Source organism: Vicia villosa, linkage group LG2 (genome assembly GCF_029867415.1).
Source record: "Vicia villosa cultivar HV-30 ecotype Madison, WI linkage group LG2, Vvil1.0, whole genome shotgun sequence".
NCBI lineage: Eukaryota > Viridiplantae > Streptophyta > Magnoliopsida > Fabales > Fabaceae > Vicia > Vicia villosa.
The window spans coordinates 6,289,060-6,311,968 of NC_081181.1; the positions used below are offsets into that span (position 1 = coordinate 6,289,060).

A 22,909-nucleotide genomic window follows, 5' to 3' on the forward strand; every position below is an offset into this window, starting at 1 on the left:
AGTTTATATAGATTCAATTTATCTATAATATAAAAAATATATATTCTAAAAATGTGATAATATATTCATTATAATAATTATATTTTTTAAAAGTATTATAATTCTCGCGATCACTCTTAGTATATTAATTAACTTTTTTTATGAATACTATATATTAATTATTATAATAATTGAATAAGTTGGCTAATTTGAATAGATAGATGTGAGTTGTTATAAGCGGATAATATCGGACATTTATAGTTTTTTATATTTTGTATATTGTATGAAATTAAATAAGTTGTTTGATATTTAATCAATTATTTAAAAAATATATAATAATATGTATTAATATATTTATAATTTTTTCAAGTTTTAGTAAATTCACATGACTATCACTTTATATGATAGTATTAATTTGTTTTTATCAAATATTATAATTATACATTAATAAGCAATTTTTTGTCATTAGTTTTAGTTCTCATATGTATCAGATGATTCATATGGATATTTAAAAATTTATAGATATTTATTTTAGAGAAAAATGATGATACATTCACTCTGAAAAGGGTTTACATTCTCAATATGTGATGATCCTGTAGTTAGACGGTAAATTTTTAGTTAATTGCATAATATGACATATTGGTATATTTTTATTTGATGACAGTATAAAAAAATTTATACACTGTTAGTGCGTCTTCATTAACCCTTCATTTTATACAATGGTGCTGTTATTTTTTAATTATTTTTGACATATATGTTTTTTGTTAAAAGCTGAATTTGAAGGAAAAACTTACATTAAAAAGTTTATTGAGTATATCTCTACTTAAACAATTTTGCTTCTTCATTTCGGTTTGTTCTGATATGGATATTTTTAATGGTTGTGGATATTAAATGGCTTCTTCATTTATGTTTGTTTTGATGTGGATAAATTGCAATGTGAATTACACAGGATGCAACATAAGTTGGCTATGGATATTTTCAATAGTTATATGATGATGAGGTGGATGATAAAGACTAGTTTATGAAGAAGCAAAAAAGTAGGTTGGAGAAGCTTCAAAATGAACTTGATGCAGCAAAAATAGAGGTGGAGTCCTTAGAGGCAACAAATGATGGACGAAAGATACGGATAAGGGACTTAAAAATTCAAATGAAGAAGATGATGAATTCAGAAAAAAATTGGAGAGAATATTTTATATTATTTTAGTTGTGGTCCCATTTAGAATATTGTAACAATTGTATCACTTTGAATTAGTTTGGGTCAGTTGTAACAGTTTGTTTTAAAATATGGTGGTACTTAGAATGTTGCAATAGTTATAACAATTGTATCAGTTTCAAATTTTTGTTATGAATTAATGTGTTTGCTTTCAAGTATTGTGTATCTTTGTATTCAATTGAATATGTTTGCTTTCATTCGTAGTTGGTTTATACCATTATTATCAGTTGGTTTATATCTCAAACATATAGACATTCAATTGAACAAAGCATTTAAGTTTGGTCCATTAATAATGCGGTGTGAATTACCAATATTCAAACATTACAATATAGGTTCAACAGACCTTACATTACAGGTTCAACAACAAACTTAACTTAACAAGTTGCAACTTAACTAAACTTAACACAACTTAACTAATCAACGGCTCTAACACTAAACAAAATTTTCCGAATTGGTGTGGATCTCTTAATAAGTGTTGTCCTTCTTGGTGTTGGACCACCAATAGTTTTGGCTACATTTAACCTAGTTGTTGGACCAGGTGGTATAAAAGGTGTAGTTGATCTTCTGACTAGTAACTTCTTGGATTGTTGAGTCACTTGCTTGGATTTTTGAGTCACTTGGTTGGGTGCTTGTTGTGATGTTTGTTGGGATGTTTGACTAGGAACTTGTTGGGATGTTTGACTAGGAACTTGTTGGGATGCTTGAGTAGGAACCTGTTGGGATGCTTGAGTATGAATTATTGGGGTGCTTGACAAGTCGGTGTCACCTTGCAAATAAGCTTGTTGTGACCTTCTTTCTTACATCTACTACACTTGACATTGAATCCATTTCTTCTCATCTTTCTATCAGAGCCATCAATCTCACTTTGCTCTAAATTCCTCCTCTTTTTTGGCCTTTCAGGAATTTTCCTATACTTTAGGGGCAGAACATCAGGATACTCTATTCTTACCCCTAGATTAGAGCCATTAACAGGAAGAATTACAGGTTTGTAAGCTTCCATATATCTTGATTTCATATAATACTCAGGGATATAGTAATCAACCTTATGGTTCCTACTCTTCATGGTTGAAAGTGAATGAACACAAGGTAGGCCTGTCAGCTCCTATCTTTTGCAGGAACAAATCTTTACCTTCAAGTTGACTATAAATTTTTCTGTAGAGTTTTCTAGATGCCTCACTTCAAAGATATGCTCATCAAACATCCTAACACAGAACAATAGATAAACAAAGTCACAAGGTCATCACAACACAAAGTATGATCAGTAGACAAACAAAGTCGCAAGGTTATCACAAACAAGTATGATCAGTGGACAAACAAATTCACAAGGTCATCAGAAACAAAGTGATCAGTAGACAAACAAAGTCATTAGGTCATCAGAAACAAAGTATCATCACAAGACAGACAAATACGAGTATTGGGATTAAAGGTATGTACCTGGCAAGCCATAAGTTTGTGTATGGACTTGTTTTCTCAATTTTCCTTCTAATGTTTGGTAAAACTTCAACATATGCCAATTTTTGAAACCTCAATCTATTTGTAGCCCATCTCTCCATCATGTATATCCATATTTCTTCCATCATGGTTATCAATGGCTTGGCCCTAGACTCCAGGATAACACTACTAAATGTTTCAGACATATTATTAAGAACAGCATCACACTTGTTATGTGTCTTGGAGTATGATCTACTCCAAAATCTTGGAGGGGTGCTTATCATATGATTGTACATTTCACATTGATCTCCCTCATTACTTTCATCTTATTTTCCCAAGCTTGGTAGTATGTTGATTTGGAAGCCTTCCATATGATTTTCTTTAGCTTTTTTTCAGGATACATCTTCTTAAAGTTAATTTAAAGATGTCTGAAATAAAACCTTTGTTCAACTCTAGGCACCAATTCATCTATTGCATGCAATAACCGATAAGTCATCAAAATTATAACATGATAACTCTAAAAAGTACAATACTTATAACTTGAGAATTATAAAGAGAGTAATACCTTTTGTTGATCAAAAATAAAAATGTATGTGAGGCACTCTTCTCTTCCACCGAGGTCATCAATAAACAACTCCAAGAACCATGTCCAATTATCCTTGTTTTCACTCTCCACTACTGCAAATGCTATTGGTAGCATTTGATCATTAATATCTCTACCTATGGCTGCAAGGATTTAACCTCCACAAAGACCTTTCAAGAAACATCCATCAAGACCTATGAAATGTTTGCATAACTAGAAGCTTTCCTTACAAGCTGCAAAGCTTATTTATAGCCTTCTGAAATTTAATCTCTGATCATTAATACCTTCTTGTGTAGGTTGAACATTCAGTTTTACACTTGACCCTGGGTTTGATCTTAATAACTCATGGCAATAGTCATAAATCCTTATACAATCCCCTAAGAAAGACCCATCAACCATGTCTCTAGCTACAAACCTAGCTCTTATGGTTTTGGTCTTATTGACCCCCACATTTGACTTCTTTTGTACCTCTTCCTTTATGTCCTTAAGCTTCATTCTAGGGTTGTTTTTAAGTGAATTTTGTATTCTTTTGCTCAACCATTTAGTTTTCAACATCTTCACATTATATTCTCTACTGCAACTATTAGTGTCTACTACCTTTCTTAGTTGTCAAGAATCCTCATTAGAAAACTTAGCATAATAAGTTTCCCATTCACATCCATCTTTACACCTAACTATAACCCTTATCTTGTCATTTTTAGTGTACCTTAAATTTTTTCCAGATTGGACTGCATAAGAGGTAATGGCTTCCTTGAAATAATCTTTTGTACTAAAATATATTTCCACCTCTCATTTGAAATTGAACATATCCCTTTGTATCTTGAATATTGGATACTTCTTTCTCTTAACTCTACTACTATCATCACTATCACACTCACTTTCATTATCACTATCTTTAAACTCTTCTTTGTTTTCTTCCCTTTTCTTTAACTTTTTTGCTTTTCACCTTTTGATCATCATCTTTAATGTCATAGTCAATTAGATTACACTCTTTCTTATCCAACTCGGTATCATACTCATCAGACTCGTCATCAAATACTACCTCCATTGTGCTATCATAATTGAAACTCTCATCATTACAATTATCAAAACTAACATCATCATCAACCTCACCAAACCCTTGCCCATTATAATCAGTTTCCATTGCCTCATTTTTTTCTTACATCACTCAGCCCAACATCATTTTCCCCTATCCATTAACATCAGTATCCTTCAACTCAATTTCCTTCAACATTTTCTTAAGCACAACTTCAATCCCAACTACTATCTCATTAAGGGGTATCTCATCAAGGGATGTCATCAACGAGACCTTAAGCATAATCAGGTTGCAACAATGTCTGTTGAATAAAGTTGTCAACACTAAGATGAATCCTATAAAGATCATCGATCTCTAAGGCATTTTTGTCATCGACCAAAATATTCATCCCAACAGTAGGATCTCTATAATATATCTTCTACATGGCCTCGTAACCTAGTTCCTTAGTAGAGATCAAACTTACCTCTACTGAGCACTGTTGTGTTCGCTTTCACCTTGAAGATACGATTATGCATTTGCTTCGCTCGCAGCAAGTTCACATTGGAGATACGACATGACTGTTATAGGGTTTGTTTGAAGAAACATTGAGTTATGTATTTCTATTTCGCATATATTTAAATATTATTTGAATCACTATATATATATATATATATATATATATATATATATATATATATATATATATATATATATATATATATATATATATATAGGATTTTAAGTAGATTAACAAGCCAACCATGCTTTCAAAAAGATCATACACAAATTTAAAAATAAGTCTATGACAGACTACAAACCATAATTAGGCTTTAGTTTTGCTAGGTTAGATTTAGGTTTGGCAAAGCCTATCTCAGTCCAACCTATTCTAAGCGTAATTGTGACTTTGAATTGTATATTTTAATGGATTTTAGTATGGATAATAGTTACATGTCAAGTGATTGTAAAATACTCTTTAAAATCCACATTTTTAATCTTAAGCAACGTCGTGATTAGATGATCAACTAGTAGGGTTAAGGATTTCACATTCTTAATATGAATGCTGTGAAAAATGTAAAATTCTTCAAAGTAGAAATATCAATGTTCTAAAGGTTAGACGAGCACAATTACAACCTATTCTAAAAGAATTTGAAGTTTATGGTATGAAAGGTAGAGAAAAAGTTGATGATCACAATAGTTAAAATGATGAACATGTATGGCAAAAAAATTGAACTTATAATGATTGTAGAAGAAATTCTTTGAACCATGTCATGACAATTAGTTGTACAGTATACAGTATACGTTATAGACTAATTAAACAATGTGAGTTTCCTAAGGTTATGTTTTGGAAGTTTGGAGGGGAATGGAGGGGAGGGCTTTGAAAAATATGAAGAATTTGGTGAAAAGAATAAAAGGATTTTGGAAAGGAGGGTTTTGGAGGATTTGATTTTATTCATAACACCAAAAACCTCATAAAATGGGAGAACTCAAAAATTGTATTGAAAGAGGGTTTTGGAGGGTTTACATAAATTTTCCAATTATTTTGTAGGTTATTATACTATTTTGAAAATTAAAAATTTTGTAATGATAATGACTCTTTTATCATTCTAAACAAAATCATTTTTCAAAAAATGTCAAATATTTTTCTACATTTTTTAAAAATTCATTTTCGGAAGCATTCTCCTCCCCTCCCCTCCCCTCCAAACTCACATAGCCCAAGTAGTTTGATTGTGCATTAGCGACACATGAAAGGACGTATAGAAAATAAAGAAGGAAAATGCAGATAATGGGAATGAGGTGTTAGACTAGAGAAATAATGATAAAGAATAATTGAGACTGGTGGAAATACATACGAAGAAAAGGAAAAAGAAAGTGAAGAGCACGTGATTATGTTGTAGATGTGGATGATAAGAATGTCATCTCTTGTTATGTGTTTATGATGGGGATTGATTTTATTTCTAGGAGCTTCAAAAAACAACCTATAGTGACTTTTATCAACCACAATAGCAGAAGTTTGTAGCAACTGCTTCGTAGGTATAAAATGTTCACTTGAAAATGATTTTTCATACCTCCGAATTGTAATCATGAGGCGTTAAATGTTTACTTCAAATGTCTTAGAGTTCTTCCATTTCACAATCCAAGCTTTACTGTCACTTGGGAATCAGTTAAGCCGTAGCTTGATCAAAAGGCGAATGAACACACTCTATATAAACTTTGTATAATATAATATAACTTCAAAAGCTTATGAAAACAAACTGAAACAACTCATGAATACATAACTATTTTTATAAACACTTAAACGAATAATCATGGTATAAGATATGCATAAATAATTCTTCTAAATTTACTAAGCATCAACGCAATTTAGAAAACATAATTATGATGGAGTGTAATTGAAGAAACCTGGTTTTGCACTATTAAATTATTCAGTAAAATAACATTCCCTGCCTAAATAAGGCATATAAAAGAGGAATAATAAATGTCGGAAGCAAACAGCATTTATATTAGTATCCGTCAAAACTCAGCAAAAAAAAATAGCACTCCAGACTCCTTAATGCATGGAAAGACCTGTTGGCTGCTAAGAAATCAATGCCACAATTTTATTTGGCTTGGAGTATATGTGAACCAAAGGTAGAATCAGAATACCAATAGGCAAAACAACAACAATGATCCAAGCCTTTTTTTTCTTATTGTTCTTCTTAACATGCACATATATCAATTTGAACACGAAAAAAAAAAGCAGAAGTTATTAAATCCTAAACCTAAGTGTATCCTCAATACAATACCAATGGGCAAATAATGCCTTGTACTTTTGCAGGAACCTTGATTCAGAAAGAAAGACCAAGAACCATTGCAATGCTGACAGATAGAGGTTCGGCATGCCACCATTCTGCAATGGACATTGTGTTAAGAACTACCTTCATACTATACCAGAGATCTAACCAGCTGGGAACAACAATTTCATGTCATACTGCAATTTATCCAACTCACAACTTATTAAATACTAATATTCTTTGTATACACTCATTTGAGTCTCCATCATGTACTGCTGTCATACATTGAAGTCTCTGTTGATTGTGAAATGTTAAGACTAAATGCAGTCCGTAGCTATAGAAAAATACAAGACCAACTACTCCACTTGGCCACTTAATTCAGCTTCCTCATCCTCGGCATCCATTTCTTGTTCCACACCTTTGACCTGTAAATGCAGCAAGTGGTATTAGAAGAATGTTTCACAATATAAATATAATTGAATCATTCTTATAAATTGGAACTTGGCCTATTAATGCTGCTTTAAATAAACACTCAATAATTAAAACAGTTTTCTCCATACTAGAAAGTACACGCTAAAAGATAGTATTAGGATGGACAGTGACAAATAGGCATGTTTAACCTATATTTTGACAACAGACAACTAATCATGATTCATGTAAGACAACAAGAAAATTTAATTCAATGTAGTACAAGAACAACTAGCAAATTCTAAAAGTAAATTGGTATATAACTTGAGTACTGTCATAGGAAAGGCAAATATGCTTCATTGTGGAAGATAAATTGAGAATTCCAATCAATTCCATTACCATAAATATAAATGGAAACAGAAAATGGATCAGTTTCATCAGAAAATAATATTGCCAAACTTTTTACCTCAGGTACATAGTGCATCAGCATATTCTCAATGCCTGATTTCAGAGTCACCGAAGAACTTGGGCAGCCACTACACGCTCCTTGCATTTTAAGTTTGACTATCCCAGTATCTCTGGAGAAAACCACAATATAAAAACCAAGTAAAAAAGTCATTCTATGAAGTATAACACTAGCATTGTCAACACTGATATTGTCTTAGATTTTTACTCATTTAATTTTTGTTTATTTTATTAATAGTTTGCTTTATTTGCATGTTGTCACCTATTATGATTTATTCTTTAACACATACATCCCATCATAAAAAGAAAAAGCTCAGTGCAAATAGCAAAGGAAGAATGAAACTTCTATTTTTTAAGAGTGTATATTATTCCTTGAGGTTTATTGCAAGTGCCATAAAACCAAAATAACAAAAGTTTAAAAAAAAACTTACGGGTCAAAACCATAATATACAATGTCCCCACCATCATCTTGTACAGCTGGTCGAATACGAGTCTCTAAAAGTTCCTTGATCATTGCAACTGTTTCAGAATCATCCTGTATGAAAACAGGTAAGGTTAGCATGCCATTTAGTTTTCGCATCTCCAAGGTGCCATAAGCTAGTCAAATCTCATAATCTGTGCACTTGGGTCACCTAAAAAAATGTTTAGGGAAACCTGTTGGAAAGTATTTAGACTTGTAACTTAAAAGATACAGGAGAATGCCGATCGTTTTTTAATTGAGGCAGGGATGGAGGGACGAAGTAAGTACTAAGCAACAGGGGTTCCAGCCCCTCCTGAAATTTTTAAAAAAAAGAAGTTGCATACTTAATATACTATAATCTCTTTTACTCACTTGAGGCTCCAACCCTCCCATTCATCAATCATCCATCTCACTATTCAAGCATTGTGTTTCACTTTCCTTTCGTTTCAGTTATACATCCTCTCAATCTCTTATTTTAATTTCATTATGTTTTTATTTTATTTGTGAGGGGCAATTATTAAGGAAATAATACATTTAAGAATGAATTGATATGTTTTGTGATTTTGAATAGATAATTGCTAAAAAGTTTCAAATAGATCTATATTATTTCTTTATAGGTAAATTTTAGAATGTTAGAGAATTAGTGTGTTACGTTAGTTACTAGGATTGTGAGAATTGATTTGTAATGTAACTAATGTTTGGACCATTATGAATACTGACTAATAAGTTGATAAATATCATTTGTTGGATGAACTTTAATATATAAAGCTAGCTAGCTCCCCTAGTTGCCCAATCCTGGCTCCGCCCCTAAATTAAGGTCAGGTCTTCTGTTAGGAACCCGAGAATTAGATTCTAAAGAAAGAAGACTTTTATTTATAAGAAATAGGAGAGAAATCTCTCCTCAAAGAGTTTCCCCTTCACAAATGATTTTAATATCCAATAATCCTCAACTCTACATTGTACTTATTCTCCTATGTATACAAATAGTCCTATAACAACCTCAACTAACTAACCAACTAGCTTCAACAACAACTCTTAACAACTTTAACTATTCTAATTAACCACTATTCTACACCCTATTATCTTCTATCAACTCAAGTATCAACACATTCACACAAGTTTCTTATTTGAATACGTAATATACAAGGACTCCAACCAATAAAAACATAAAATAAAATAGAATGCAAATTACAGAAACAGAGATGAGTGTGAACCGAAGCTCTTAATGCTCAATATAATTAAGCAACATTATTACGGAAGCTCTTAATGCTCAATATAATTAAGCAACATTATTACTACGCAAAAAAACTCACCAGAAAGAAAGAAGAACAAACTAGGATAATCAAAATAAAGATTTAACAAAGTTTAAATTAAAAACAATGCGGAGAACTTAAACTTACATCGTGAATTGCGGTGTCTTTGGATGCAGCAGCTTGAGAATCTAGAAAAAGAGGTTCACCAGAAGAGTAGAAATCCATAATAGCAGCAAAGATTTCAGGCTTAAGAAACTCCCAGGAAGCATCTTCCGATTTGGTAACGGTAACAAAATCGGATCCAAAGAAAACACGAGTAATTCCTGCAATAATAATCATATAAAAACACAATCAGAAAACACATATAAAATTGAAGATAGATACAGATAGAGCGAGGGTAGTACCGTCAATAGAAAAGAGCGATTTGGCGAGAGGAGAATTCAAGGCGGACCGTGCGTTAGGGAAATCGGCGCTTCCGATATCCATAACCGCCTTACCGGGATGAAACATGAGAGATTCTGGATTCGGAGTGGATTGCGTTTGGATAAACATACTCCTCTTTTGTCCTGTTTCAACGCGAACAGTTCAATATTCGAAGAGGAAAATTGGAGATGATGAAGAAGCAGAGAAACAAACCGGTGGTGGAAAATGGAGATGGAAACGGAGAGGCGGAGGAGGAGAAAGAGAAAGCATTGTTGTGGCGGTTGCGGTGTTGAAACGACGGCGTTGCGGCGAGGTATCGTGAACGAATTGTAATTAGGTTATTATTGGAGAGTAGTGATCGTAATCGTGTTCCCAATCGGAAAATACTACTCCTCGCCATGGTTCTTCACGAATCACGATTCAGGGTTTTCTCTTCTTTCCGAATGTTTTTGTGTATTGCTCCAACAAAACCTCACGCTTCTTTCATCCACCTCAAACGAAGTCGTTTGGTTCGAAAATATTACCAATTTTTCTTTTCGAAAATATTATCAAATAAATACATCTATATTCAGAGAATTTATTTTGCCATCCCATTATATTATACATGTCACCTCCCATATTTTTTTATTTGATTTTATCTCTGATGAGATGCAAAGAATTTACGGATGAAATTTTCGGCATATTGTGCCAAATTTTTGGTACGACATATCAGAATTTTCAGTTATAATGAAATTTCTGGTACGACATACTGGAAATTTGAGTATAACTGAAAATTTCGGTATACCGTAAATTTCAAAATTTTCGGACAGTACCAGAAATTTTAGTATAACTAGAATTTCTGATATGTTTCAATATTTGATTTTTCAACGGTTGAGATTTTACCGACATTTTTGGAGGATCCTAGTTGCACCGACACATATGTGAGGTCTAGAGTGCACCACCATTTGTATAAATAGGGGTCTTAGGGTTATTAGATAACATATCATTTCAACAAAATGTCTCTTCCTCGGTATTTGATTAATGTAGAAGTGTATTTCAATGGCAGCAACCCTGTTGTTGAAACCAAGATTCCAGATGGGCCTGAATCCTTTGCCGCCTTGAAAGAAACGTTGAATAATTTGTTGCCTGATTCCGAAAACAAAAGGGTGACAAAGATCGAGTTTCAGAAGGAATAGATTGATACAAATGGAAGAGTGAAATACAACTTAATCGCGTTGAAGAATGATGAATGAAGGCAATGTGGAAATCATTTCGCCGTAGGATAACTAAAGGTCCAATCGAGTTAAACGCACAGATCCGAAGATCCGTGGACGACATAATGAAGTGTTTGAAACATCGAGAGTCATCCGTTAGAGCCTAGGTTTTCATGTTTCGGAGTAGTGTTTATGTTTGTTGTTTGTCATCTAATGTTTGTTAACTATGTTTGTATTGATGTTATTTTATTTTCTTTATCTAATCGACACATGTATCCATAGTGAGGTTTGCAAGCTCCCTCTGAGTTTTAGACCTTCAAAATTTTCGTTATCTTATGTATCCATAGTGAGGTTTGCAAGCTCCCTCTGAGTTTAAGACTATCAAAATTTTCTTATCTCAAGTATCCAGAGTGAGGTTTGCAAGCCCTCCCTGAGTTTAAGACTTAGAAAATGTATAATTAACAAAAAAAATTCAATTATGCACAAAAAAACTCATAAATTAATATGTGGATTTAGTTTAAATGTTTGTGATTTATCAATAAATAAAAATGTATCAAAATCATATCCTTGGTCCCCTTTTGTCATCAATAAAAAAAATAGATAATCAAGAGAAATAATATTGATTGAAATTGACAAGAAATACTTTTCATTAATCGGACAAAATTACATAAAAATACTAAAAGAGATAAATATAATACGAGAGAAGATGGTTGAGATAAAAAAGAAAAAGGTGGTGATTGGAAAAGGAAGGGGTTAATGAGCAGATGGTCCAGCTCCAAACTCAATCTTTATAGCTTCCGCCTATGACCTTTAGAGCTTTCAGCGATTTTCAGCTTTGAGCAGCAAGAGGTCACAAGAACATCAGTTAAGCTTGCTTATTGCACCTTTTTAACTATCCCTTCGTGATAAAGAAGTTCTAAAAGAAATCGTCCATAAGGAATGAAGAAAGAAGTTCCTTCGCAAGAGGTCGTGATTTTTTACTTCAAGAAGTTGAAGATGGTGAGGGACAAATTGACTTTAACCCTTGTACGCAGAAAGTAGAAGAAAATCTAGATCCTTGTCTCTTAGCAAAAATATTGTCACCAACAACTGATGTCAGATTTTAGCCAAGGGAGTGGGAGTGGAGATGCTTGCAAGTTTCTCATGACTGTCATAATTATTCTTAAGAATGTTGTCAACAAAGGGGTTGTTGCTTATGAACTGCTCAACGCAAAAGCCATTCTCTTTACACCTTAGTGATTTAGCAATAAGTGTTTGAGTGACGGTGATAGGGAACTCGAAGACTTCGGACTGTAGTACACTAACATTTTGGCCAATTTGCTTAATATAAGTATTTACCCACAATTATTTTCGAGAGCGGGTTAAATGGGTCCATGGAACATGGCAAAGTAGCTGTTCCATTGTTTTTCTGAGACAGATCTTTGAAGATTCCACCCTTGCTCCATCATTTCTTCAACGTTGACAAAACCTTCATTGAGAGTGAATAATGTGTTTTCATCTCTTTGAAAAGTTTTGCAAGCCTACTAAATTAGGATTAAAACAAATGAGGAAAGAAAAAAATTAGTCGAAGGTTTAAAAACACAAAGGAAGATTATGATATGATAAATGAATAGTGGATACGGTGTTTAAATTGAGCGGAGGAGATGAAGTTTAAATGATTTGAACAAATCGAAGTTTAGGAAGAGAACTCAAACGATACCTTAAAAACCAAAAAAAAATTATACGACACGACACGTTTAAAAAGGGAAGATCATTATTATTATTACAATGAATTAATGACATAAGGAGCATATAAATAAGAGAAAAGCTATATGTACACCAGTTATGACATATACACCGTATTAGTATACATAAAATATGTTAATTTTAACTTTTTATCAAATTATTTTGTCTTGGTTTTTGTGCAAGCAACAATTTGTTTGTTTTGTTATCTACAGTATAACTACGGTGTTTGAGAAAGGCAATATAAGAGTAGCATAGCTCTATAAATAATTACCTTTTTAGATCACATTAACATTACCAATTTTTTCTACATTAGAATTTATCTCAGCTTTTTAATAATTAAAAATTGTGTTACCTTTTCTTGCTTTTGAACTATGTGGCTTCTGAAGGTTTTCCACATATGACCTAGTGTATTTCTATGACGTGGTGTGACTGTTTGCAATGATCTCACTGGAGACGGAATTTCCCATCGTATGAACTAGTTAGAAAATATCCAATCTTCATCTTCAACAATTTATCAATTTTTAAGTTGTACATGATTCGACTACTAAATTAAAGATGGTACAAATCGTATTATGATATTTTTATATTTCATATTAGTAAATAATACATATATTATGATACCATGTAAAAATATTTTTTCATATTTCATATTAGTAAATAATACTACATAAGATGTATGTATAATTAAGATGACAAACTAATTGTGATAAAAACGACACAAATACATAAGATTCTATGAGTTGTCCACAACATGAATCTCTTGATTATGCATAGCAAATTATTTGCTGATCATCAACATAAAAGGAAAACAATGTCCAATATACGTCTCTAAATATGGTTGGACTTTAGTCTATGTATGTTTTTTTCTAGAAAACCTCCTTAGAAAAATATTCCGCTGCAAGCGATATTTTACATACTACATGGTTATGAAAAAGTAAATAAGAACCATTAACATCACGCGTTTCAAACTCTTTCATTAAGAATAACGATAACTTTTTCTTTATTTATGAGCATCTATTTATGAGCATCTTCTAATAATAGTAAACTCTATTAAGGGTAAGGTCAAATAAGACACTACTTAGTCAAATAAGACAACAGCAAATTTTGCTACTTACCCCGAAAGTCACGTATTTTATTTTGACTAATCGCGTTAAACACGTTAAACAATACAGTAGTCAAGGTTTTAATGAAAAACTAAATGTTTTCGTTATCATCACGTTAAATAAACGTTAAGACATTTCATTAGTTTATTATACTTTATTTGCAATCGCATTTAAGATTCCTTTATTTATTACTTTAGCATTTATTTTCACTGACTTATTTATTACTTTAGCATTTATTTTCACTGACTAAGTCATACTATTAATGATAATTGGTTGAGTGATTAATTATTAACCAGAAAAGAACCAACAGCGGCACCACACCACTCCAATAAAAACATAAATTACTTTAAAACGACAAGAGCCTCACTTAAATCATGCGACCTACCCTTTCAGATTTATTTATTGGTTCTGTTTGTTGTGGAGAATGGTCCCATACCATCAAAGTCCCAACTAAATTTCAACTTGCTCAAAACAACTTCCGTGTTCAAAATTCCTTTCTTGAAAATCTGCCCACGGTTTCTGCTTTTACTACAACCAGAACCAGAACTTCATTTCTCCGCCACTTTAAATGTGGCTTAAGCTATAAGCTATGCATCAAGGGATTTTACTAATGACTATTTTTTTTTATTACTACTACTGAAAACTAGTCTAATTCTGTAGGGTGGTGAAAAAACCAGCAATACAAATTCCTTTGTCCTCTAGCAGGAAACTTTTCTGATTACAAAAAGAGGAATCATTCAAAATCTTTTCCTTTTCACACGGGAAATATCATCAAAACCATCATCACTCCAAACTTGTCCACCATGTCTGAAATTTTCTTCTTGTTCATCCATGTTTCTTGTTCTTCTAGGTGGTCCATTTCCAGTCCTACCTTTCATCCGTCTGTCAAAGTCCCTTTCCCTTAAGTTGCTACCTCTATCATGAAAATCCGACTCGTCTGAACAGAATCTATAGTGTCTAGGTCCATCTTCAGCATTTAGGTGAAAGTTCTCACCAACGTTATTATTAGAATTGTTATAGGAAGGCCTGAAAGTTCGAACAGGACCTCGTCTCTCGCCAAATCTTCTCCTCTCCTCACCATTTCCTTCACTATTATTATGCTCTATCATCCTGCCAGAATGCATAGGACCACCACTACCAAAGTATTCATCATCATTATCTGCTCTGTCTCGGGGATCTACAACATCAAATCTTCTATTGTTCCTGATTAAAATCCTACCAGATGGACTTCTATTGGAAATGCCAGGTCTTGGATGACCATGGTCCCTTGCAGAATCAATGTCCCTCATATCATTAGAAGGTCGTGATATAAACTGGGGCGAGCCATGTCTCCTAACCACTCTCTCCCCAGTGAAAACGGGTCGATCAGGGGATCTCATTCTGTCAACTCTGTATAATGGTGATCTTCTATGAGTCATTTCAGGATGGCCACCAAAACCATCTGGGGATCTTCTTCTGGGGGATCTCCTTCTTGGAGATGACCATTGACCGGGTGAACGACTCCTTGATCTGACAGGTGACTTTGAACGCATTCGAGCAAGACCACCCCTTCTCTGCATTGAAGAAAAATTCCTACCCCTTCCTCTTGAAAACCGACCATCCAGTCCTTCAAATTGTTGTGGGCGTGAATACTCAAGACTATCGGGAAAACCCCTCATAAATTTCTCACTGTGCCTCATACCACCTAACTCTGAACCATCCCCCCCAATACATCTATTATTCGGGCTAACCGCTCTTGGATTTCTGTGACCCATTTGGATGCCATCTCTTCCACCTGCAGGTGACCTTCTTCTTGGTGCAATGTAAGAGCCATCATTCAATGGCTTTCTACCTAATCGTCCATTGACAACATATGAGTCATCTGGTCCAACATTATTGTACTCCATATCAGTATCATCAATAGCAGATGCATATTTTGACCTCGAGCCACGGAACTGTTGACTCGGACCATTGTAAAATTCACCAGAATATTCACGCTCAGATTCCCAATCACCGCGAATTCGATTATTAACTCTTCCTCTACCACGTCCAAAATTTAATCTAGAGTTCCTGTCTTGATGTCTTTCTCTTGAAAATCTATGGGGAGCATCAATGTAAACTTCATCTCTGAAAATCAAAGCAAGAGAAAACACATGAGCAACAGAATACAGCTTAAGTAATATAAGGAGGAAATTATACTATATATAGGACTAAAAAGCTCACCTTCCTCTGTATAACTTATCCCCTTCAAGTGAGTCGGACAAAACATCTCTTCCAGCTCGAGTCGGAAGAGATCTGCCTGAAATAGGTCTAGTTTTACTAGGGGATGATGAACTAGCAGCTCGTGACAGATCTATTATTCTTCCCTGATTACCACTGTTACAAACATCTTTAGTTATATCTCCAGCATTTGCATATCCTTCCATCTTAGGAAAATCAAAGTCGGTTTGTCTAACTGTGTCAGTTGTCTTCACAACCTCATCAGCACATTGGACATCTATCACATGGCTTCCATCAATGGCATGATCGGAAGACTGTACAGTCTCCTGAGTTTCAGATACAATTATTCTTTCTGAAAGATCTAATTGTTTTCTTTCCAAAACATTAACTGGTCTCTTGTCGGCAGCAATATCAGATTTTTCACCATCCAATGACTCTGGCACACAAACATTTTTATCAATGACTTTACCAAGCTTCTCATGCATTGGAATGTTCACACCATCCTTACTAATTATTTCATTGTGGATTACAGCCGTATTGTCATTTTCTACCCCACGAGATGAAGTGGGATAATCATTACTCACAACTCCTTTCTCCACTGGTTTATTATCATAATTACCTAAGTCGGGATGTTCTACTTCTCTTACCTCACATATGATGTCCTCCACTTTGGAAGGCTCCAGGGGTTCTCTAACCTCACCATCCTCGTAATCATCATCTTCAACATATCGCCCTATGTCAACAGCAACAGTTACAGCATGGTTGTCATCTGACTCTAAATCAGAACCATAAGAATCATCCTCCAACATATCAGCAGACAAGGTTATCTTTTCTTCATCACTAACACAGCCTTCACCACTGCCTCGTGGATCAAAAGGCTCATTCATGAGTTTCAATCTACAACCATCAAGATCATCAGCCACGTCTTTCTTGGTTACAACAGAAGAATATTTCAAGCCATGATTAGTCAATTCTGTAGCAGTACCAACCATAGGAAAAGCAACTGTTACCAATGGAACGGGCTCAGGATTTGAGCAAACTTCCTCACATGCTTTTTCAACATTGACTCTTTCTGCGCGACTACAATTTTCCGGTTGACCTGTTATATATTTACTGGTAGTTAATACTGGTGTACAGACAGCTTTCACAGCAGGATGAGTTCCCTTGGCAGAAACTTGTGTAGAATTCAACACAACTGACCCTGTAATGGAAGCAGAAGAACTTAATGATATTTGTGGCAATACTTTACTCAACTGACCTGTAGCAGTACTCTCGGCTGCTTTGGATCTTTCCTGACTACCCTCGTGGCTTGGTTCGGATTTAATGACAGTAGAATCAACCAACTTTGAATTGCTAACAGTTGAATTAGATGGCTTGATAATTGAATGCTGAATAAATTCTTGTTTGACAGCAGCAATGTCTAATGAACCTACAGGACCGGCACTAGCTTCTTTCAAATTCTTTTTTAAGTTATCATCGCATGGCTCTGGTTTTACCAACCTAAAACTAGCAGTATTTGCATCACCAGCAGTACCTGCCAGACTTGGCAAACCAACAATGGGAGTAGCACTGCCTGAATTTAGTTTAACTGATATTCTAGACGGCTCCTCAACATATTTTTGAACATTAGATGAAAGACAGAGATCACGTGAATCCACGCATTTATACTGCGACCCATGCAGACTTGGGGAAGTAGCTTTGTTTTGATTCTTTTTAAGTGTTTGCATTTCAGATATAACACTTGTTGGTGGTGTCATCCCAGTGTTGCTCAATAACTGTTTCTCATCATGTGCATTGTGAGTAGTATTCAGTCCATCGGTAGAAGTTTTAACAGAACTGGCATCACTCCCTTCATCCCATGCATCCATTGTAGTATTCAGATCCCAGTTAGCCCTGCTATTAACACGAGTAGTGTCACTATCACTTTTAGCATCAGTATTTGAACTATGAGTACTGCATTCCTCCTTGCTTAAAGATAATTCCAAGGAGACAGGTTCTCCTTTGTCGAGGGGATTTATCTTGTTAATTTCCGGACTTGTAACAGATGCAAACAAATGCTCCTTAAAGCTCAGAGATAAGCTAGTACTACCAGAAACTAAAGGACTCTCTTGTTTAACTGTGTCTTGGACAATTTGTTTGCTCACATCCGCTCCACTGCCAAGTGCAATTCCTTCTTTTGCAGCCAATGAGAGTTCTGTATTTGGCTTAATTGTTGGGGATCCCAAATTTTTATCATTACCTTCAGTGAGGACAGTCTTCTCCTTGCTATTCACAACAGCCAAAGTACATGATGGAGTTTCAGGGTTGGATTTCTCCTGTTTGGGCATAAGCAAAGATTTTTTTTGCCCCAAGTCAGCATTGGTAACTTCCGAACTCGGTTTCTTCTCTTCAAATACAGGCTTTCCAATAGTAACATCAGAACTTGATTTCTTTTCTTCAAATACAGGCTTTCCAACGGTAACATCAGAACTTGATTTCTTTTCTTCAAATACAGGCTTTCCAACGGTAACATCAGAACTTGATTTCTTTTCTTCAAATACAGGCTTTCCAACAGTATCAGATAACCCAGCAGAACTTGTGGAAAGGGTTGAACCCAGTGACGTGCTTGAATGATCTTTTCGCAAAGCATGACTTTTTTCTTGGCGCGAAGGCTCTTCCAAAGAAGGTGAAGAAGCTTGGAGTGAAGAAGGAAACCTCCTTTTCTTGATAGGTGCACCTGCAATACTAACATTTGATAGAGCCAATCCTTGAGAAGTGCTTGAGTTTTCTTTTCGTTGTAACTCAGTTTCTTCAGCGATTGAACACGGTTCTTCACAAGGAGGAGTCGGAGGAGGAGAAGACCTAAACAGAGGTGGGTACCTCCTTTTCTTGATTGGCACACCTGCAACTAAATCACTAAATTGACCAGCAAAGGACTTTACCCCACTCTGTCAATATAATATCAAGTAATCAATATCCAAAAAAGAACAAATTCGCAATGGTTCTCTAATCGTAGATAGAGCTGTAAATCAGAAAGGAAATAAACACCTCTTCATGTCCTGAAATCGGCATGGTTCCAAACTTCGCAACAATCAACTCAAAACCTTTCTTTCACAAACTTCAGCTATTCAATTTCAATAGCAACAAATCTTCAACAAAAATTATAGAAATCGGCAAAAAATTCCTGCACCGAATAAACTATTCATGAACATTTCACCAAAATACATCCAATATCCAAGTAAAGTAGATCATAGCCTTTAATCTCACTTCAAACAAAGTAGAGTGAACCTGCCAAACAACAAAACAAATTATGTAACGTAACATCTTAAACCACAAATTAAATGAAGTTAAATATTAGATCCAAAATTAACTAACCACGTAATCACAACAATTAACAAAACCAATGAAACTAACTTCGGAAAATATTCAGAGTAAATATTCAGAAGAAACTAACTACCGACAGTTGATTTCTTCAAATTTCTGAAGAAAATCAAACTTCACCATCCATATATATATATATAAATCAAACGCTGAAATTAGATCCGTTTCTTCATTGACAAAATAAATATTGAAGAAATCTCGTATCGAAAGCAAACTAGAACAAATAGACCTAACAGTGAAAAATTCACAGAATCAAGTTGCGTGGAGCGAGAAAAACTATCAATGAAGAAACAGATCTAAAACTATAAACAATTAAAAAAAAAAAAAAGCGGAAAGTATTGCATAGGGCAAAGAATCACCGTAAATTGCAGGCGAGGGAAGAATCAGAATCAAACAGAGTAATTAAAAACAAAAGGAACAGAAAAAAAATTCAGATCTCGACGATGAAAAAGAAGAAGAAGATAAGAACGAATAAGAACGAAGAAGAAGAAGAGGGAGAAAAATACCTGATAAGAAAAACAAGGTTGTGGAAAAAGGGTTTTGCAACTTCGCCGAAACAGCGAGAAAGAAGAGAGATTATAAACGAATAAACGAATCTATTTCTCTCTCTAAAACACTCTCTCTCTAGAAATTAGGGTTTGCAATTTTGCGCCGAATTAATTGAATTATTTGACTTTATAAAAGTGAGGGCTTATTCTTTTCTATTCTTACCGACGTGACGCGTCAACTAATGTGAAGCCATGTGTTATTCTTTTGACGTGGTGGGTTTTCGTTCGTTGATTTCTTATCTTTTGACGTGGGCCGTTGGATGAAAAGTAAAGACTTTTTTGATTTTGGATCTATTCTCGCTGGACCCTCGTGTCGCGTTTATTATTGTACCTAATCTTCTTACGTTACGTTCCACCAGAAATATCATATTTAGTTCAATGTTTTACGGACCAAAAATTAAATAATAATAAAAATAATAATAATATTACAGTAATTTTGATGTAGGTGTCAACAAAATAGAAAACCAGAATAATTTTGATGTTTGGAATATTTAGGTGTTCAAAATCAGAGTTTGTAACGGTTATTGTAATCAATTTTTTTGGGTGCAGTATTATTAATTAACTTTTTAATAAGTATTATTAATTGAGATTAAATATAGTGGCATTTCAGTATTTTAAAATTAAAGGTTAAGTATATTTTGTTTATCTATAAAATTATTAAATTTTGTTTGTAGTCTATTAAACAAATGTTTTTTGTTCTTACAAAATTATTATGCACGTAGTTTTAATCTAGGATGTGAAATTTATATATATTTTTAAATGATTAAATATTATAAAAAAAAATTCGAAAAAAATTCAAAATTTGATTTTTAAGTCTAGATTTACGTTATTTTTATCATTATTTTTTAAATTTTAAAAATTCATATTTAATTCTTCTCATTTTAAAAAATTCTATAATTTGGTAAAGAAATATTTTATAGTATTCTAATCATATAAGAAAATAATTATTTAAAATTTTAAAAGTTTAAGGATAATTAAACAGTTTTCAAAATTTTATAAAATAGCAGGACTAAAACTGAATGCATAAAAGATTTGTAGGGACTAAAATATTTCATTTTTTAATAGAGACTAAAAATGAAAATTTGAGATATTTATAGGGACCAAAAACATATATATCATATAAGAAAACTAAAGAATTTCCAAGTTTTTCATGCTGCCACGTTAACATCTCTTCCCTCAAAAATCCACATCAGCTTCGACAATTACATATCCTATTTGATCATCCATTATTCTGCAATCACATCCATTATGTTGTAGTTACATGTTTTGTTTGCTGTTACACTTTGACTCATCAATTGTTATGTACATCCACATTTCAAATTAACTTTACAGTTCCCTCACAGTTATCCCCCAAATACAAAATGGTTCCTCCGTTCTCTCTCTTCCTCCGTTCTTCCTCTTCTTTACAGTAACCGTTTCTCTTCCAAATGCGAAAACGGTTCCTCTTTTTTCTGTCTTCCTTTATTCTTTCTCTTCTTCACAGGTTTCCAACTCACTATGAAGAAGTGACTCCATTAGGATACACACAGTATGGGAAAGTACTCACCAGGATATGGAATTTGAAAGCGGGGAAGATTTCCTGAACAAAGGTATGGAATTGTGAGATAAGTCATTCATTTTGCATTAGATTCTCGAATTCTCCGAAAGAAAGCACAAGTCATTAATTTAAGGAACAATCTTTTGATGAAACGGGTGAAAGTTCAGTACTTGCATGACAATGCAAGAGTTTCCGACCAGCGTTGGTTTGATAGTGAACCCAATTGCATGACTCTTGAGTGTCTTAAGAAGCTTTCTGTGAATTACTTGATTCAATATTTTCATAGATTTCGACATTTTTAGCACCACTTATTTGTGAACTTTAATGCCCTGATGACACTATTTTATCTTGCAGAATCTACTATATGTGAGAAATGTTGAGACACTAATTGTTTTGGCAGAGAAAGAGTGTTTATGCCGATTATGAAGCCTTATGTGTCATTTATTGGTAGAAGAAATATAACTGCAGGTCCTGTAATTACTTGGAACAGTAAATCTTCGGACAGAGGCCCAAATGGTCAGACATTGGGAACCTACGGTTCAGCCGGTTGAGTCAGATATTTTGTGTGCAACTGGTGTCACTTTTGACGTAAGGACACAATTTTTGCCATGCTTATAAATTGTGTTAATCGTTAGTGGTTGCAACTACGGTTACACTGCAATCCTTCACTTGATGATCTGTGTGTGATGGTTGCAGAACACGGTGGTTACATCGGCAAGTGGAAAAGGAATGCAGGCAGTGGCACTGAGAGTAGACAGTGATAATGTAATGTTCCATAGAGTTGATATTAAAGGAACACAAGACACTCTTTTAGACAACACAGGAACTCACTATTTCTACCACTGTCTCTTCGAAGGATAAGTTGATTTCATCTTTGCCAGTGTAATTTCACTCTCCTGTTTTCTTCTTACAGCCAGCTGAGAAATAGCCACATTTATTTCCAAAGGGTTAATTTTGGGCTAAGTAAGTTAAATTTTCCTGCATTTTAAATTAATTAAAAAAGGGTTTGTTTGGATTTAGAAAATGTTTATACCGACAATGATGGTTGTGAAATTTCCTGGTATCAAAATTAGCTTCTCCGATGGTAAAACAATGAATCTTCTTATTCTAATTTATGATGATGCATTAGATTCCAACAATTGGTTCTCAAGTTTTAGTATTTGATTTTTGTTGGATGTTGTATATTGATTTTGCGCCGCTTGGAAGTGCAAATAGAAAGTCTTACGTGGATTCAGCATTGATA

At 33.9% G+C, this 22,909-nt stretch overlaps 3 protein-coding genes across 7 annotated transcripts; all 3 read right to left on the minus strand.

Annotated features, from left to right (window-relative positions):
* Positions 1–1,605: 1,605 nt before the first annotated feature.
* Positions 1,606–3,701, minus strand: LOC131648501 (uncharacterized). The gene is made up of 7 exons (XM_058918254.1): positions 3,491–3,701; positions 3,189–3,349; positions 3,064–3,140; positions 2,627–2,809; positions 2,322–2,394; positions 1,959–2,249; positions 1,606–1,905 (listed from the first exon to the last, which is right to left on the minus strand). Exons 1-7 carry the CDS (start codon positions 3,699–3,701, stop codon positions 1,606–1,608), a joined length of 1,296 nt encoding a protein of 431 aa, XP_058774237.1.
* A 3,168-nt stretch (positions 3,702–6,869) lies between these two features.
* On the minus strand, positions 6,870–10,522 carry LOC131648931 (nifU-like protein 4, mitochondrial). The gene is made up of 6 exons (XM_058918662.1): positions 10,215–10,522; positions 9,983–10,144; positions 9,726–9,901; positions 8,297–8,400; positions 7,867–7,978; positions 6,870–7,417 (listed from the first exon to the last, which is right to left on the minus strand). The coding sequence occupies exons 1-6, from the start codon at positions 10,399–10,401 to the stop codon at positions 7,349–7,351; spliced, it is 810 nt and encodes a 269-aa protein (XP_058774645.1). The 5' UTR covers positions 10,402–10,522; the 3' UTR covers positions 6,870–7,348.
* Positions 10,523–14,281: 3,759 nt separating this feature from the next.
* On the minus strand, positions 14,282–20,222 carry LOC131648932 (uncharacterized). Of its 5 annotated transcripts, none has more exons than XM_058918667.1 (5): positions 20,088–20,222; positions 19,249–19,488; positions 17,480–19,148; positions 16,225–17,320; positions 14,282–16,128 (listed from the first exon to the last, which is right to left on the minus strand). In XM_058918667.1, exons 2-5 carry the CDS (start codon positions 19,270–19,272, stop codon positions 14,760–14,762), a joined length of 4,158 nt encoding a protein of 1,385 aa, XP_058774650.1. In that variant the 5' UTR covers positions 19,273–19,488; positions 20,088–20,222; the 3' UTR covers positions 14,282–14,759. The 5 variants fall into 5 exon arrangements, with proteins under 5 accessions (XP_058774650.1, XP_058774648.1, XP_058774646.1 ...); XM_058918665.1 differs by having other exon boundaries at positions 16,225–19,148; positions 19,249–19,384; positions 19,468–19,488; positions 20,088–20,220; XM_058918663.1 differs by having other exon boundaries at positions 16,225–19,148.
* Between the last annotated feature and the right edge of the window lie 2,687 nt (positions 20,223–22,909).